The 15336-nt window shown below is 41.0% G+C and overlaps 1 protein-coding gene across 2 annotated transcripts in view; it reads right to left on the reverse strand.

The window, feature by feature from the left end:
- Positions 1–15336, reverse strand: part of LOC122806315 (ankyrin repeat and BTB/POZ domain-containing protein BTBD11-like) — a 164067-nt gene that overhangs the window by 19179 nt on the left and 129552 nt on the right. For both annotated transcript variants that reach the window (XM_044076631.1, XM_044076632.1), the window contains exons 12-15: positions 13825–14000; positions 13605–13710; positions 1716–1818; positions 1275–1356 (exon numbers count right to left, since the gene is read on the reverse strand). In XM_044076631.1, coding sequence (XP_043932566.1) covers positions 1275–1356; positions 1716–1818; positions 13605–13710; positions 13825–14000 — 467 coding nt within the window. The remainder of the gene's footprint in view (positions 1–1274; positions 1357–1715; positions 1819–13604; positions 13711–13824; positions 14001–15336) is intronic.

Raw genomic sequence — 15336 nt, forward strand, 5'->3', positions numbered from 1 at the left:
TAACACCCTAAATTCGGGTTTCACCCTCCAACGTCAAATCCCCTTTTCCTTCTCTATATACTCCATCAAAAGTCCCTCTCTGTTGTATACATGAAATGGACTGACACTGTCTGTTCATGGGGGCAGATAAATTTACTGGTCAAATCATGATGATGTGCAAGGCAGACGACCACTTATGTCATGGAATACTGCAGTTACATTTGCTTTTATTACTCCATGGAAACTAAAGGAAAAGTAGCTGCTACACTGTCACTGTTAGCTACTGGCCAACATCTGTTTTGTGTGTAAATAACTAACAATCCTGTTATCAGAAACAATTGTCTTTTTGTCAATGGAAATTCTGGCCGATAATTTGAAAATAAAGTGATCACTTGTTATGTAAAACACCAAATCTATTAATGAAGTTTACATTCATCAATACCTCTTTGGATGAAAAAAATCAGCCATATGCATAGCAGATGAGCACAATTTTACAGAAACTTTCAAGGAAGTATCATTTAATTTTCTCATATAAAGGAAAAAGTGCAGTTACTGCATTGCCTAACTAAAGGCAGGTTGTTTATCTCTGCACAGTTTGACACTGTTTTATGATCTGTAGTTAGAGTGTCTTCTGTGTGGAGACAGGCATGAATGGGCATACCTTCGTTGAAGGTTGTGCGTCAGTGTCGGCAACTAGGAATGTAAAAATCTGCTGCCAATCATTAGCGGACTGGAGTTCCGCTGTGGCGACCCCTAACCGGGAAAATCCAAAAGACACAGCAACAACAAAAAAGGCAAGTCTTTTTTTGCAAAAGTATGTACTTGCAACAGGTGGCACTGAGGCTTCACTTTTTTCCACAGATGTCAGAGCAAAGAAGCCAGCTAGAGTGCCTTCCCACATTATTCACAGAAAAAAAATTGTAATCAATTCTTCAGTCCCATTTAAAATGCTGGACAATGGCAAACTAGTAAAAGATACTATTACTATGACATTGTACTCTTTGTATTTCATCTAAAATCAAAAGCATAGTCATCGATAAAGTTAAGGGATGAAAAGACTGCCAGAATGAAAGGCTCTAATTAGCCCATAAACATTCTAACCACAGAAATAAGGACTGGTCAGAAGCAAAACACTAGCACTAACTAGACAAGCAATTCTGCAAAGTACCTCACATGACACAACCAACAGATAATGGCTGTATGGTACTCTGCTCGACCTGTCAAAAGCTAACTTGAGAATCATTACCCAGACCCCTCTGCTCCCCACCTGTCAGTCCAGTTGTAGAATGCCATACCTGGAATGTACTGTAGCTCATTTCTTTAATTTCAACTTGGTGGGTTGGCTGTGAAAAAGCCTTCAAAACAAGAGATCTGAACCTTTAGAAAGCACAAGAGAGAACAATTACTTACAGGTTAAACATTATGTAAATCAAAATACACTCAGTTTTCTATTTCAGTAGAAATGGTAGCCATTATATCAAGTAAAACAGGAGTCATGAAAATGAATAACTTCATAGCATCTGTTCATTTAAAACAGTACAACTGTCAAGAATCTCCAAATACAGTCCTTTGAAAAATGCTGGTTCCCCCCCATCATTCTTTACAAAACAAAGATGATTATAGATTGAGAATTTTGACAGCCTGGTTAAAACAATTTTTATGTTTTTTGGTATCACAAAAAATGGTCTACCTTCAGTTATACTGCCATGTAGTAACTGCTATTGATGTGTAATTACCTTGGAGAGGCAGAAGACAACATGTTACTTTCTGCATAAACTGGCATTCCATCTACCAGAAATGTGATGTCATACTTTTCCTTGTTGTTCAGAGCAGCAGAATCTAGAATAGAAAACAAACTGACATGTAAATACAAGTCTGACTTGCAGAAAATGGCAGGGGGGGGGGGGGTATAACAGAGAAAAAACTGTTTATTTCTTCCAATGATTAATGGCACCACAGTATGTACATGTGTAGTGTACACGTGCTTGGTTACTTAACTATAAAAAGACAGGCCCGGAGTAAGAGCAGTGTTGCCAACATGTGCCTGCTAAAACCAGCCCACAAAAATGCTTGGTATGCAGGAGTTAGCCTTTCAATGGTAAACTGGGTGTGGGCTAGGATTATGACAATTCATAAGTAGCATAGCACGTGTGACAGACCACCTCCCAAAGTTAACATGCCACTACTGAGTTATGCAGGCAGATGAACCTACATGCAAAGAAGACTATTTAGAATTTTTTTAGGCCAGAGAGAGTCCAGGAACTTTTCTGAAAATGACGTTAAGCACATACGTAAATCCCCATCCTTCTGGTTCAAAGTTTCAAATGTGTGCATGATCCATTAATATTAGCTTTTAAATTCACAATTGTCCTATTTAAGGCAAAAAAATATAAAAAATAAAGTATCAAAAAAATGAATGATTGGTGTAGATTACCCTTCATTTACTTTCATTCTTTTGATCTTCTTTCGGCTTTTCCTGGTTAGGGGTTGCCAGAGCCGAACTCTGGTCCGCTAATGATTGGCAGTAGATTTTTATGGTGCACAGCGTCTGCTGGAGCACCTTCTGTGTGGTGTCTGCATGTCCTCCCCATGGTCGAGTGATGTCTAAAGACATGACATGCAGGTAGGTGCGTGCGTGAATGATGTGCCTTCTTTCTATTGCCAATCATTAGCGGACCGGAGTTCGGCTGTGGCGACCCCTAACCAGGAAATGCCGAAAGAAGATCAAAAGAATGTAAGTAAATGAAGGTAACCCACACCAGTCATTAATTTTTTGATACTTTAATTTTTATATATATATTTTTATCTTAAAATAGGACAATTGTGAATTAAAAGCCAATATATTAATGGATCCTGCACACATCTGAAACTTTGAACCAGAAGGATGGGGATTTACATGTGTGCTTAACGTCATTTTCAGAAGAGTTCCTGGACTCTCTCTGGCCTTACTCTGAATTTATCATAATCTACCAACAACACTCGTTATGTTTTTACAAAGATGCTAAGAAGCTGACAAACACACTGAAAAGTCACTAAGTAGGTCACAGCAGTCAGAGTGATTTAAAAAAGTAAGCTCTATTGACTAATTTTGGAAAAATTTTTCTGACCCAAGTCAAAAACCTGAAGATACAAACTGCAACACACATGGGTGACCTATGTTGAAGGGTCAGGTGTTGGTTGCCATCTTTGGACTTTTAGCCATTCGCTTTCATTACTACAGAAAAGAGAAGTTGCAGAATTTAATGCTCACAGACGTCATGCCAGTAGAAGATACAGACTGATGGCTGGATGGTAAGGGTGCGGCTTGGTTGCAATACTAAAGTGAAACTTATCAGAAAACTGGGTTATACACCTAAAGGTCAAAACTGTGGTACCCTGTGGATCTTTCTATGAGATGCAGCAGCAATCTTGGAGTTGGTAAGTAGCAGAGAGTATGGGTGAGGTGCCCCCCCCCCACCCCACATTGGAGAATGCAGGAGGTCTTGTATACCTAGAAAACAGCTTTTAAGGGTGACTGCTGCTCGTGGTCAAGTGTGATACTTACGATAGTCAGTCACAAAAATCCTACTTTTTTTGTTAGAAAGCTGGGTAGTGAACACACAAGGTGGAATTTGGAATCATCTGCTGGGGAAAGAACGCACACCTTCAAAGCAATGGGGAAAGAAAAAAAAAAAGAACAAATGGTGCAGATAGGACTAAGGAGTTCCACCAAGAGCACATTAATTTTAGGGGATGGGAAAAATAGTTCCAACAGGAGCATTAGAAGTGGGTAGAAAGGGGAGGCTAACAAATAGCACACAGTTCAAGAATGGGTATGGATTCTGTGCAATGCAAGTAAGCTCGGGAATAATGTGCAACACCTGCATGTTGTACTCATGAGAGAAAAAGCAGAGCAACTTGGAGGCATAGCAAAATGTGTGTGGCAGGCCAGTAGTAGAGAATGTTGTGGAGATGCAGACTAGAAAGAAACAATGCAGCAAGAGAGCTGGGAGGGTACTGCTGAGGGCACCTAAAGGAGAGGAGTATATGGAAGAAGGGATGGAAGCGGGAGACGGAAGGGATGACAAAGGTCTGCCATGGCAGTAGACTGGGATGTAGTAATTGAATTGGTTGTCTTAGGCCACTGGTGTAAGGGAAATAAAATATTTTGAACCACCAATACTAGAAAGTGAAAGCTATAACAATCATAGTTCATCTTTTAGTCCACATATTGTCAGGTACAGACCAATTCCATATGAAATTTTCCATTCCACAGACTTTGGTTCTTTCATTCAACATTCCTATCCTTCCTCAACACCCTCTCCTCTCTTTTTATACTCATTTAGTTTAAAAAATATATAATTTCCATGTCTAAGCAGCAAGAGGGGGATCACCCTTTTTCCTCAGTGTTCATTTCCATTTAATTTCTTCCCTCGCTGTTTTCAGTGATGCGACATTAAGTGGGATTATCACCTCACACAAGCTGGCTTTACAAGAATTCACATGGCTGTAGAACAGGTGCAGTCAGTAATTTGTTCCTCCTTCTCCACACAGGATGAGAGCCCCCCCCCAAACAAAAAAAAATAATCTGTTAATGTTTCTTCACTGCAAATAAATGTACATTTTATTTTACTCATGACTCTACAGAACGCCAGGTTTTGCTGCACTGGCCTTCTAGGAAATGTGGGGAAAGGAAACCTTTGCATGTTTGTGTGTATATAATATATACATACACTGCATCACTCTGACTGGTTCTGTGATGAGATGGTATAGACATGCTACGAGAATGCCTACCACCCAGACATAAATGCAGACAACTCTGGAAAAAAAAAAAAGTCTCCACTCCTGCTATGCAGTTCTCCTCTACTTAATACTCCATAACCTTCTTAAATCACAAACTCTTCTCAACAAATAACTCAAATCTATAATCCTCTCCCCCCACCTATGCCAATGACCTGTAAAAAAAAATATTAACGTATTTTGCATGCTCAGTCTTCTCAGACTGCAGTCTTCTCAGTTGTATCTCCATATTTTCTCCATCTACAGCCACATCATTTCTATTTTAATTTGTCTGCTTTCAAAAGAACTTTTATTTGTTCTGCCCACTAACGAAACTGTCTGCACCCACCCAGTGTAAACTGCTCAGTCTTCCTTCCCTCCCACACAGTACCACTTATAACCGAATTACCAATATAACTGCAGAAACTGCATCGCCAATACTTCCCGTCCCCTTTATAACCACCATTCCTTTGTGACCGCTCCTTGCCAGCAAATTTGGATGCCTTCTTCTGTTTTTAGGATCTTCCACTCTTACCTGCATGTCCCTCACCTCACTGCAGTGTTCCCTTCAGTTGCTCGTGCTAGGCATTTTATAGTTCCCTTACCTTTGCATCTCCTTGTTGCCTCTTGTGTTTTATGATTACATCTTTCTGTACCAAACACTGTTACTCCAGCCTATTTTATGCCTTCACATCTCACATTACCAGATTCTCAGTGTTTAGTCTGTTCTACAACTAACTTAACAAGTCTTGGGGGGGGGGGGATGATATCCCTGGGGTGGGTGTGTTGTAACAATGAAATGGTGAAGGTAATGTCAAACAAGTGGTTCCCCCAATATTTATCCAAATCTATTGTTTTATATCAGAATAAGCCACTCCCCTTGGGGTGTGGGGGCTCTGCTTCTCAGACACTTTCATTTTATTTTCATTTATCTACTAGTTGGAAACCATGTAGGTGGACTAGTCCAGAGAACCTTTTCAGCCATGACCTGGGCAAAAAAAAAAAAAAAAAAAAAAAAAAATATATAATCAATGAATAGTGCAAGTTATACACTTTCAAATAGGATACTTTGTTAGGTTTGCAAAGTTGTAGAAAAGTTCATATATAGTTTTTTTATAAAGTAAATTAAATGTATAAAGTAGCAGATTCACAACAGATTTTTAATAGTTTAAATGGGTTACAATATACTGTTGCTATATGAAAATACTTCTTAAAAGTTTAACATTGAAATTTCTTGAAAAAAAAAATTAGATGGAAACGAGTGAAAAAAAGGAGATTACAGAGAGGCCTACAGACTAGAAAGAAAACACAGCAATAAGAACAGTTAAAATGGCAAGTGAAAACAGTTTTAATCCTTTTAAAAATGATATCCATTATCCTTAATGCATTTACATACAACTTCCTTGAAGTACTCAAAGGGACAAACTTGGTAATAGTATTGTTTCCACCAGTAGTTTGTTCCAGTGAGCTAGTCCTGTTCAAGTGGGAGGTTGTTTAATGACATTAAAGTTATCCTGGGAATTCCTTAGGTAGTATGACTATTCCCTCATTTGGGACTTTTCTTTTCAGAGGAGATGGTACCGGTCATTTAGAATTCTATACAATAAGGTATACAAGATGACAAGTGGAGCTTTCAGTAATGGATAGCTAATTTAGAAGGTTGCAGTTGTATACGTTGGTATCTACAAGTAGGCCAAATCTAGCAATTTTATTCATAGGTAGGTACTAGGCTATTGGCCCTAGGGCCTATATAAGCCTAGCCAAACGGTACCCTGGCTTTTGCCACACAAGAAAATTATTTTCCTGTGCCCCTGTCAAGCAGAGCCACAGAAGTGATCCCCGGGGTAAATTTCCTATCTCCCATCCAATCATCAAGATTTTTCTTGAAGAGTGCTAATGAGGAGCTTTGTTTGACATAGATAGGTAGTTTGTTCCAGAGTATGGGATGGGAAGTCTATGGGACAGGAATCTATCTCTCCAGCATGTTCTGTTTATTGTGGTGACATGGTTTAGGTCCCTAGAGCGTATAGCTCGGAGGGATTGGGAGTTCTTTACGTGGAGCATGTCCAACAGCTCTACGTTTGACATAGCTTTGTTAGGCAGAGATCGCCTCTGAGTAGGAGATATGCAGCAGAGTAAAGCTGGAGGTTTTTGAGACAGTCTGCGTAGGGAGTCTTTTTGAGGCCAGTAATTCTCTTTGTGAGGTATATCTGTGGCCTTTCCAGTTGGTGATGTCTTGTGAGGTACATACCAAAAGGGGTGTTGTACTCTATAATGGGTCTAATGAGTGATGAGTAGAGGGGAACAATGACCTCTTTTTTCCTGGATGAGAAACCTTTTGTGATGAGGTATGCCATGTATAAGGATTTCCTGACTACTGTGGCGATGTGATTATCAAAAGGAGAGACTACTGTCCACCTGTGTCCCAAGGTCTCTTATCACACGTTCGGTGTTAAGTAGACTACTGCCTATGTGGTAGTTCATGGGTACAGAGTTTTTACCAAAAGGGATGACAATGCACTGAGCTTGAGGCCATGGCTTTGACACCAGGCATCTGTCTCAGTGAGGCCTTTTTGTAGGATGTCCACATCATTAGGAGTTTTGATTATGGCTCCTAGTTTGCAGTCATCTGTGAACTTTGTTAGCCAAAGCCCTTCTGTGTTAGCCTGTACTTCAGAGAAGTAGATACCAAACAGGAGAGGACCTAGGACTGAACCCTGTGGTACTATACTTGTCACTGGTCTGAAGTTGGATTTAGAGTCTGCTACTTTCACAGTGTGGGTTCTGTCAGTGAGCCAGTTGGCAACCCATTTTGTGACATAGGGATTTATACCTAGTTTAGTGAGTTTATCTATAATTCCAGAGTGGGGGATGGTGTTGAAAGCCTTGGCGAGATCTAGACAGGCTGTGTGAACCACCTTACCCTCATTTACGGCTTTGCTGAGAAGTCCATCAGGTTTAGGAGACATGATCTGCCTTTTACAAACCCGAACTGGGTAGGGTCCAGAGTTTGGAGATTACCAATGTCATTGTTTATAAGTTCCAAGATGATATGTTCCATAGCCTTGCAGACCAGGCTCGTCAGGCTAATGGGGCGGCAGTTCCCGGGGTCCGTGGTGGCTCCCCCTTTGTGGAGTGGGATAACCGTTGCTGTGAGCCATTCAGTGGGCACAAAGCCGGAGGTGAGGCTATGATTGAACATGGTACTTGGGTGGGGTGCCAGTTCGTTCTGTAGTTCATGTAGAATGCAGCCTGGGATGTTGTCAGGTCCCATGGATGCTGTGTTCTTGGCTTTCGAGAGTGTGTTTTTTTTTACGTGTGCAGCCATTATTACAGGAACTTTGCATTCTTCTGGTATAGATATGGGCCCTTTAGGGGATGAGAGAGGGGTAAAGTTAGCACTGAACCTATCTGCCAGGATGTTGGCAATATCAGTTGGTTCTGTATATTTAGTGCTATTGTGCTGTAACTCAGAGCAGATCAGAGTGTTGCCATTGAGATTCTTGACATAGCTATAGAATGCTTTGTGGTTGTCTTTAGAATCAGTGGCAATTTTGTTTTCATAACTAGCTTTGGAGGATTTTATGAGGGATCTCCGCTTCTTATTGAGGCTGACCACAGAGTTCCTCCAATCATGAGATTGTGTTCTTTTTTGCAAAAGTTTCTTTCTTCTGTTGTAGAGTTTGTTTATAGCAGGGGACCACCAGATTGGCTTCCTTTTTTTTTTTGGAGAACAGCATCTTGGTTCTGTTGGGGATTGCACAATCCATGCACTCATGCAAGTGCTTATAAACTGCAATTGTATAGGATTCAGCAGTCGTACCTCTATTGTCCCTCAGCATGGGTGTCGTGAAGTTTGCCACTTCTGTCTTAAGAAACAGGAGGTTGGCTTTGGAGAAATTTTTTACAGTGGTTTCCCCAATGGGGGGTGGGGTGGGATGTGGATGTCTAGGGTGATTTGCTTGTGGTCACATCTGACCAACGAGGAATTGACCTCTGGTTGCCCATGCTGGTAATGACCAAGTCTAGGATATTGCTGCCCCTGGTGGGGGTGTGGATAACTTGATCCAAGGTGTTGAAATTTATGAATTCCAGAAAACACTGAGCACAAGTGTTGGTATACGAGTAGTTTTCCCAGTTAATTGTGGGGGTAGTTGAAATCGCCCATTATTAGGGTGTTAGGTTGTACCCTAATATTTTACAGTGCATCAAGAAATGAGGAGTGGGAATCCTGGGGCATGGTGGGGGATCTGTGGCAAGCTACAATTTAGATTGTGGTCTTGCCCAGAGTTGGTTGCACTTGGATAATCTCAGATGCATTATGCTGAGCAACTAGCCTGGAGGTGTGGATATCCTTAATGAATATGGACACGCCTCTGCCTTTAGTGCTTTGGTCCAGGTTAGGTGGCTGAAAAGTGTGATACGAATAATAGCCTGGTAATGATGCAGGGGTGCTCTCTGGAGCCTTGAACCAGGTCTCCGTCACTGCACAGATGTCGATATTCTCAATTTTAAGGAGTGCCTCGAGTGAGTGCATTTTGACGTTTAGACTTCTAGCATTAAGTAGCATTACCCTCAGATTTTGCTTGCTTGTACCCGTTATGGTGGTGAATTTGTCATTTGAATCTTGCCTAAAAAAAGGCACTATAGGGGTGGCAAGAAATTTTGCCAGTATCCGGAATCCCAAGGGTGACAGGTGCAGGCCATCTCTGGCAAAGCATCATGGTTTGTCGATCATGTCATCCCAGGCAGACAGATACTGGATCCCCTTAGAATGACACCAGATGCTTAGCCAATTGTTGAAGTCAATCATCTTGTTCTTGTACTGTGGTATCATTCTGGGAGATGGAAGGATGCTACTCAGGGCTAGGGTTATACCGGCCTGGGCTACAAGACCAGACAGCTCCTCCATGTCTCTCTTCATGTAGTCCAGGGAGGTACATCTCAGGTCATTCACCCCAACATGGACAATGAGAGTCATACTTGTACTTGTTGTGGAGTGACCCAAGTGCATGCATTATGTGGCGGACTGGCACCTGACAGGCAGCTGACGGTAACTTTTTCCTTGTTTAGCCTGGTGAGTAGAACATCAGTGTGCCTGACTATAGTCACCTATGACTAGAGTTTTGTGTACGTTATGCCTTATGGGCTGTGGTTGAGTGACACACTGAGTTTGTGGGCTATGTGTCATTTGGGTTGTGTTGGGGGGTGGAGGTTGCTTGCGTTTCTGCTTTGGAGGTCCCTGTTGCTTGGGTAGTTGAGAGCCTCCGTGAATGTACGTGTGTATTTTGTGTTTCTATGCGTGTGTTTTGGTGGTGCAGGTTTTGAGGGACTATGTGATGAGCGTGGTGTGGTGCAAGTGTTTACCTTCTCCTCTTGACTGTCTAGTCCAGTCTTGGGTGAAGAGGGCTTTGCTTCCAGTTTGGCTATATAAGTGAATCTCTCACAGGTTGTACTGTTGGCTGGTAGGAGAAGAGTGTTGTCTGTGTACATGAGGCAATTGCTGTATTGCCCCAAGATGCCCAGATTAATCAGGTAGACAGGAGAAAACACCGGGAGCTGACGTTTAGACATGCCTGGATAGGTGCTTATTTATCAAGTACTAAAAACTGTTTTCCTCTAGACAAGTGAGGAAAGTTGAGTGCTGTAGTAATTTGTAGCTTATTTAGTGCTTACAATGAGTTCTGAACAAGTGCTGAGCTCAAACAGATTTAGTGCAGAAACAAGAAAACTGGCTAGTTCTAAAACAAAATTAAGCTAGAAGGCTTCCCTCCAACACAGAAAAGCTTTGGGGGGGGGGGGGTCAGAAGCTTACAAACACAGTCCTGGATACAGCAAATCTGTATCTGGAGTAGACTACTTACAGGAAAGGGGGGAAACTAGCTTGGAATTTTTTTTTTTTTTGTAAAAGTGGAAAGGGGAAAGGAGGAGCAGAAACTAACTGGGTTGACCTTCTCAAATGTTCTCCCTGGATTAGGTAGAATGAGCAATGACACTAGACTGGGAGGAGTGCCCCAGATCAAATTTACAGTAGGGGCAAGCAACTGCAAAGCCACAAAGTATAAAAACAGGATACCAAGAGGGAGGTAGGGCGAGAAACAAAAATCAGAACAAACCCAACCAGATGCCTAACAATTGTAGAAAATTCTAGTTAATACCTCACACACAGTGAGTAAAATAAAAGTGCTATAAATAAGCAAACAGGATACTTAATGTTATATATCACAGACTAGTTAGCTCAGAGCCCTTCCTCTGACTTCCTCCGATTAGCTCAGTGTGAAATGGCAGAAACACTCACAAGTTAACTTCTTAACAAAATTGAAACCTAAAACAACTTTAAAAAAAGCTTGAAAGAACCAATGAGTGGTGACTTGCAGCCTGAGTGTTCTAAGCAGAATGTGAAGAATACAGAAAGAATACATTCTAGTTTAGGGAGAACGGCATTCTTGGCTAGTGCTTTGGGGCACTAGCAAACAGTAGATGGGGTATCCTGTAGCAGAGTTTTAGTTGATTTTTAATGATATAAGTGTGGGTTGTTAAAACTTAATGCAGGGTCTAGGGTTAGGCCAAAGTATTTTTACTTGGTAAGAAAAGTAATATTGTTGCTATTGCCTGAGATAGTAAGGACAGGAAGTTGAGAGGCTTTGTGAGGGGAGGATAAAAAGGATAAGACTTAAGCTGCATAAGCCACTAATCACCTGCAAGATTGCCATTACTCTCAACTTAAAAAGGCAAATGCTTGGCCTTTGCACATTAAGTATCTGTCCTTCTTTCTTGAAATGAAAGGAAAACACTACATCAAAATACAATTTTCAACCTTCTCTGTGTTTCAGCATAAGTCACAACGCCCCAAGGGTACAGATTAAATGAACAGTAAATAAAACAGAAGCAGACCTCTGACAGCACGAGTGTGTTGCAAATGGGCAACTAAAGCTTCTGTAATACTGCTAGTCTTAGACACAGGAAATACTATATACAACAGTACAGAAGGACTTATTCATATATTATGATTCTTAACGCATGTGGCTCTGGAAATGAGACTGTTCTGGTGGGGCACTGGTTGCACCCCAGTCAGGCCTCTTACACTGCTTACTTTCTTTACCTGCTGCACAACTGAAGAAATTTAAAAGGATGAAATTAAACAAGGTTAATGAAACTTAACAAACCAAGGTACAGAAACTAACATACATGTCCATTAGTTACTATAGTGGGCTAAAGGGCTGTGTTACTACGGTTTCAAATTTCATAGTTCCTGTCCTAACATACTGGGAGTGCATCCACAGTCAAGTCTATGGGGGGTTGCTAGCATACATCTTTCAATGCACCTCCTGGAGCAGGTGTATGAACAGAGTACAAGAGCATACCTAAGGACATATGTGCAGTTACTTGCTTGATGTACTGCCTAGAGGAGAATATGACCACAGGTCACAGAATTTCTTTTATTTCTACTCTACTTTTGGCTCCCTGCAGCTGATCGGCTGATCCCAGTTCCTTTCCCTGTCCACTGGGTCTACAGGACCCATATTCTCCTCCCTGGGTCACTCCTGGCCCATGTCTGGGGATAATAAGGCAATAGATAACCCTGAGACAACATTATAATGCTTCTAAGGAATGCCTCTCGTTGCTACAGTGTGCCCTGGGCGTGCGCACCTCTCTTTGCAACAGTGTGCCCTGGGCATGCGCACCTCTTGCCAACAGTGTGCCCTGAGCACACTCACCTCTCTTTGCAACAGTGTGCCCTGAACATGCACACCTCTTTTTTCCTATCCCTCCTACCAGTGCCTCACACACCAGAAATGCTAAAGTATCTAGCTTGCTTGGGCTGCAGTCAGGCCTACATACCTCTAGGCAACAGTACAGACTCTCTCCTGCAATTTTAACTATCACAACTGAAAATTAAAAGGCTACAGAAATGTGCTAATGTATTTAACACTACCCCCAAGACAAACATACACACAAACATCTTCCTCAAGGGATCTCATGCAGCATGATGTTAACAGGACTATAAAATATACCAAAATCAGGAAGAAATGCACTTTAGTTTAGTTAGACCAAACAAAACTGCTAAAGCTTTTAATTTTAGCTTGTTTCTGGCATCAACGGAATTAATATGCAATGTGCTAGTTTGCAAAAAATGTTTAAAAAAAACAGACTGTTAAGAGAGGCAGTAACTCTTCTCAATTACATTTGCACACTTGTACAATCCTTTTCATATCATTATGTACACTGGCTTGTGTGTGACTATATAATATGGCACACTGTACTCAGATGTCAATCATCCGAGCCTAATAATCTCTAACTTTGACGCCCCAGTTGCTGTCTATCACACTCGGGTTATGTCAAAACCTGCAAAAAGCTACTCCACAGGTTATGACCTTCACATGCAACTATGGAACATACAGTGGAAGACATACTGAATTTTTTCATTATTATGCTGGACAGCAAGCTTGCTCAATAGATGTAAGATATGCAAATTATACATATCTTTGTATCCCATTATCCTGAGCAGAGTAGTCGGGTCTTCCAGTGACCCTGCTCTGTGAATTACAGTTGCTATACAGATGAAGCTACTCCTGTTTAAAGTGAGTAAAACAGCATCTTAAAGTTCTCTGGTAAGACAGCAGAATATTAAAAAAAAAATCTTTCATGTGTAAAATCATGTACCCTAACTTGTCTAGGCAAAAAGGGGGGGGGGGTCCCAAGGTTGAGGTATCCCAGCTTATACATGGCTTCACTAGAAGTATGACGCAGTTTCCCCAGAATACATCGGATTCAGAAGTATGTTATACTACTGAATAGCTCCTATACTAGACTAGACTGCTCTAGTTTCGAAGGAGCAATAAGAAAATGGTTTCATAAAAACATACCTATGACACACTTCTGCTGCTGCCCGATTTCTGGAATTGCAGGAATAGGATGAGGTCCGTAACAATCACAGAGTAGTGCAGCAACTTGCTTGATGGCAATTTCATCCTAACCAGGAATAAAAAATACATTTACAGTACCCAGTAATTGTAGAGAAAGTTGTACACTACCAGAATAAAAGGCATATATATATATACAAGAGTTGAGCTGATTTCATCATACCTTGCTTTCCCTAAGGATATGAAACAGGATACTAAGCCCACGCGCAATCATTTTCTCACTGTGCAGATCGCTGACATTCTTGGATTCCTTGAGCAGGAAGTGCACAACCGACCACCGGTGCTGTGCAACTGCAGTTTTCAGCGACTGCAACCAGATGTGCAATGTCCATGGAACTCCTGCAAGGAGCAAAAAGACTTGAAAAGACTTGCAATTTGATTTAAATTTTAATTTTATTTTGGTTTTTCATGCTTTGCGTAGCTAATTTAAAGTTTTCTACTATCACAAACAGAGGAGCCCCAGACAAAAACAAAAAATAAATAAACACGTTGCTTAAAACCTTTAATCTATTCCACATGCATGCAAGTTTCCTGCATCACAGTAGCAAGTGCTGTGCATTTTAATGTAAGCTGTTAACTGTTACTGGTGATGCTCACAGACAGTTGTGTTTCTGTGCCAAGCCATGCACATCAAAAAGCAAAGCAACTGTAGCAGCAGTGAGAACAGCCACAAAAGGAGTTAATGCAAAACAAGTTCAAGCAGAAGTATGTGTTTATGTATAGATGTACATGCACACGTGTCTACACTTAATTTATAGTGCATACATACATTTTTACTAAGCAGACAGTGTTAAAGGGATAGGTTTGTATACAATACAGACAGCATTTCCACTCCACACAAAGTAAATTACTTCTCTTACTCTATTCAATTACAATTATTTACATAAAACATTGCCAAGAAATTGCTTCCTAACTGGACATGGCTTCAGGGCAGCTTTATGATGCTGCTTTTTAAAGAAAAGCTGATAAGACAATTAAAAAAGTACCATGCTTGGCAGTTAATTTACTGTATATACAGCCACTTTTTATACCTTCTATAGTACTGAGAAAAATAACTTGAGTGTTGACAGAACAACAGGTATTGCAACAGCATGAATTTTCTGAAGGGTATGAAGTCTGAAACTTAAGTCTGTCATTTTCCGACTTTAACCCTCAAAGGATTTGTTCATGATCTACCAGAAAACCACAATTTTACAAAAAAAATAAATAAATAACAGGCAAAAATGAGGCAAAAATCTGGGAATTCTGTGAAAATCTGGGCAGTTAACAGGCATGATCCTAGCTTGCCTGTTTTTAGGGGATGGGGAGGACCAACTCATTGTTGCAATACTGGCACCTACTTATATAGAGCTACATAGTATGCAACAGAACAGATGCATAGCATGCAACAGAATAGAAAAGTTCTTGTGACAGTCTTTGTGCACATGGTAGCCTTCACAGGGAGGTCCTCATATCTGTCGGCTCATATGGCAAGCTGCCACAGAGAGGGGGGATATGCTCTGAAATGGGAAAATCCTCGACAGCTGCTTGGATGACAACTTGGATGACAACTTCTGCGAACTGTGGGATGACTGACAATTGGCATGCAATGTGTCAGGGGGGTGCATAAAAAAATAATACAAATATAATCCGTAGCTTCATAACTGTTTTCTTATCAAGTAAGAAAACTGCCTTT

This window comes from Protopterus annectens, chromosome 7.part0, assembly GCF_019279795.1.
Source record: "Protopterus annectens isolate FY-2018-M chromosome 7.part0, PAN1.0, whole genome shotgun sequence".
NCBI lineage: Eukaryota > Metazoa > Chordata > Ceratodontiformes > Protopteridae > Protopterus > Protopterus annectens.